Source organism: Nicotiana sylvestris, chromosome 10 (assembly GCF_000393655.2).
Source record: "Nicotiana sylvestris chromosome 10, ASM39365v2, whole genome shotgun sequence".
In the NCBI taxonomy this organism is placed as follows: domain Eukaryota; kingdom Viridiplantae; phylum Streptophyta; class Magnoliopsida; order Solanales; family Solanaceae; genus Nicotiana; species Nicotiana sylvestris.
The window spans coordinates 4386755-4388095 of NC_091066.1; the positions used below are offsets into that span (position 1 = coordinate 4386755).

General features: G+C 38.6%; 1 protein-coding gene across 1 annotated transcript; it reads left to right on the forward strand.

The window, feature by feature from the left end:
- Nucleotides 1-732: 732 nt before the first annotated feature.
- LOC138878946 (uncharacterized mitochondrial protein AtMg00820-like) lies at nt 733-1080 on the forward strand. Its single transcript, XM_070158511.1, has one exon. The coding sequence runs from the start codon at nt 733-735 to the stop codon at nt 1078-1080; it is 348 nt and encodes a 115-aa protein (XP_070014612.1).
- The last annotated feature ends 261 nt before the right edge of the window (nt 1081-1341 follow it).

A 1341-nucleotide genomic window follows, 5' to 3' on the forward strand; every position in this document is an offset into this window, starting at 1 on the left:
TTTTCTTTCTCCTTATGAATTACTGTTTGGTCGGGTTCCTAACTATTCATCCATTCGAACTTTTGGGAGTCTTTGTTATCCATATGTTGCACACAATAAATCTAAGTTTCATCCAAGATCCACACCTTGTTTGTTTCTAGGGACTTTTGATAGGCATAAGGAAAATTTAAATGTCTTGCTCCTGTTGATAATAGAGTTTTAATATCTAGGCATGTACATTTCGTTGAAAATGTTTTTCCTTATCCTACATTGTTCCCTACTTCACCGAAGAATTTTTCTTCCAAAATCTAAGAGTCTCATAGTGAATATCTACTTCCTTCCTTGACTAAAACTCTCTCCACTCCACACAATCATGTTTCCTTGAGTCCGAAACCATCTCAAATGTCGTGTATGTCGGCATTATCTTCACCAGCTTCAAGCCATTTGTTTGATAAAATTCCAACCTCTTCTTCAAGCAATATTCTAGGTGATGCTCCAACTCATTTAATCCGAACCAACTTATCTCCACATGCTTTACATTTATCCCCCACGTTGGCTACTGAAACCCCAAGTACTGTTCCTTAAAATTCTCATATTCTGTCATCAAAATCTAATACAACTCATAGTACCCCCACCTCTCCCTCTCAATCTCTTGATTTATCCGATAATATTTCAACACATTCTTCACCCTCACAACTATCCCAAACTAATACATCTACGCATCCTCATGTTCATCCAATGGTCACTCGCACGATGACGGGCAAACTTAAACCTCGTATCCTTCCATCTTTATCCGCTTCTACCTCTTCCTCCCTTTTATTTGAACCCACATCATACAATCAAGCTGCCAAGAATCCTCAGTTGCTTAAGGCTATGAATGAAGAATTTGATGCACTTATTCAGAATAACACATGGTCCTTAGTTCCACCTCCTTCTAATGCTAATATTATTGGTAGCAAGTGGGTTTTCCGTATAAAGTATAGTTCAGATGACTCTGTGGATCATTATAAAGCCTGTCTAGTCGCTCAAGGCTATTCTCAACAGCCGGGGGTTGATTTTTCTGAAACATTTGCTCCTGTGGTCAAGTTAAGTACTGTGTGATTGGTTCTTGCTTTAGCTTTTCAATGTAATTGGATCATGCACCAACTGGACGTGTCAAACGCTTTTCTACATGGAGAATTAACAGAGACTGTATATATGCATCAACCTAAAGGGTTTGAGAACACCGATTACCCACATTATGTTTGTAAACTTAGATGTGCTTTATGTGGTCTTAAACAGTCACTGAGAGCTTGGTTTCATTGCCTTACCTCTTTCTCGGTAGATCTTGGATTCAAGCAATCACAGTCAGATAACAGTATG

Excerpts from the sequence above, each read along its gene's own strand:
- LOC138878946 (XM_070158511.1), top strand. The coding sequence starts at position 733 with ATGACGGGCAAACTTAAACCTCGTATCCTTCCATCTTTATCCGCTTCT.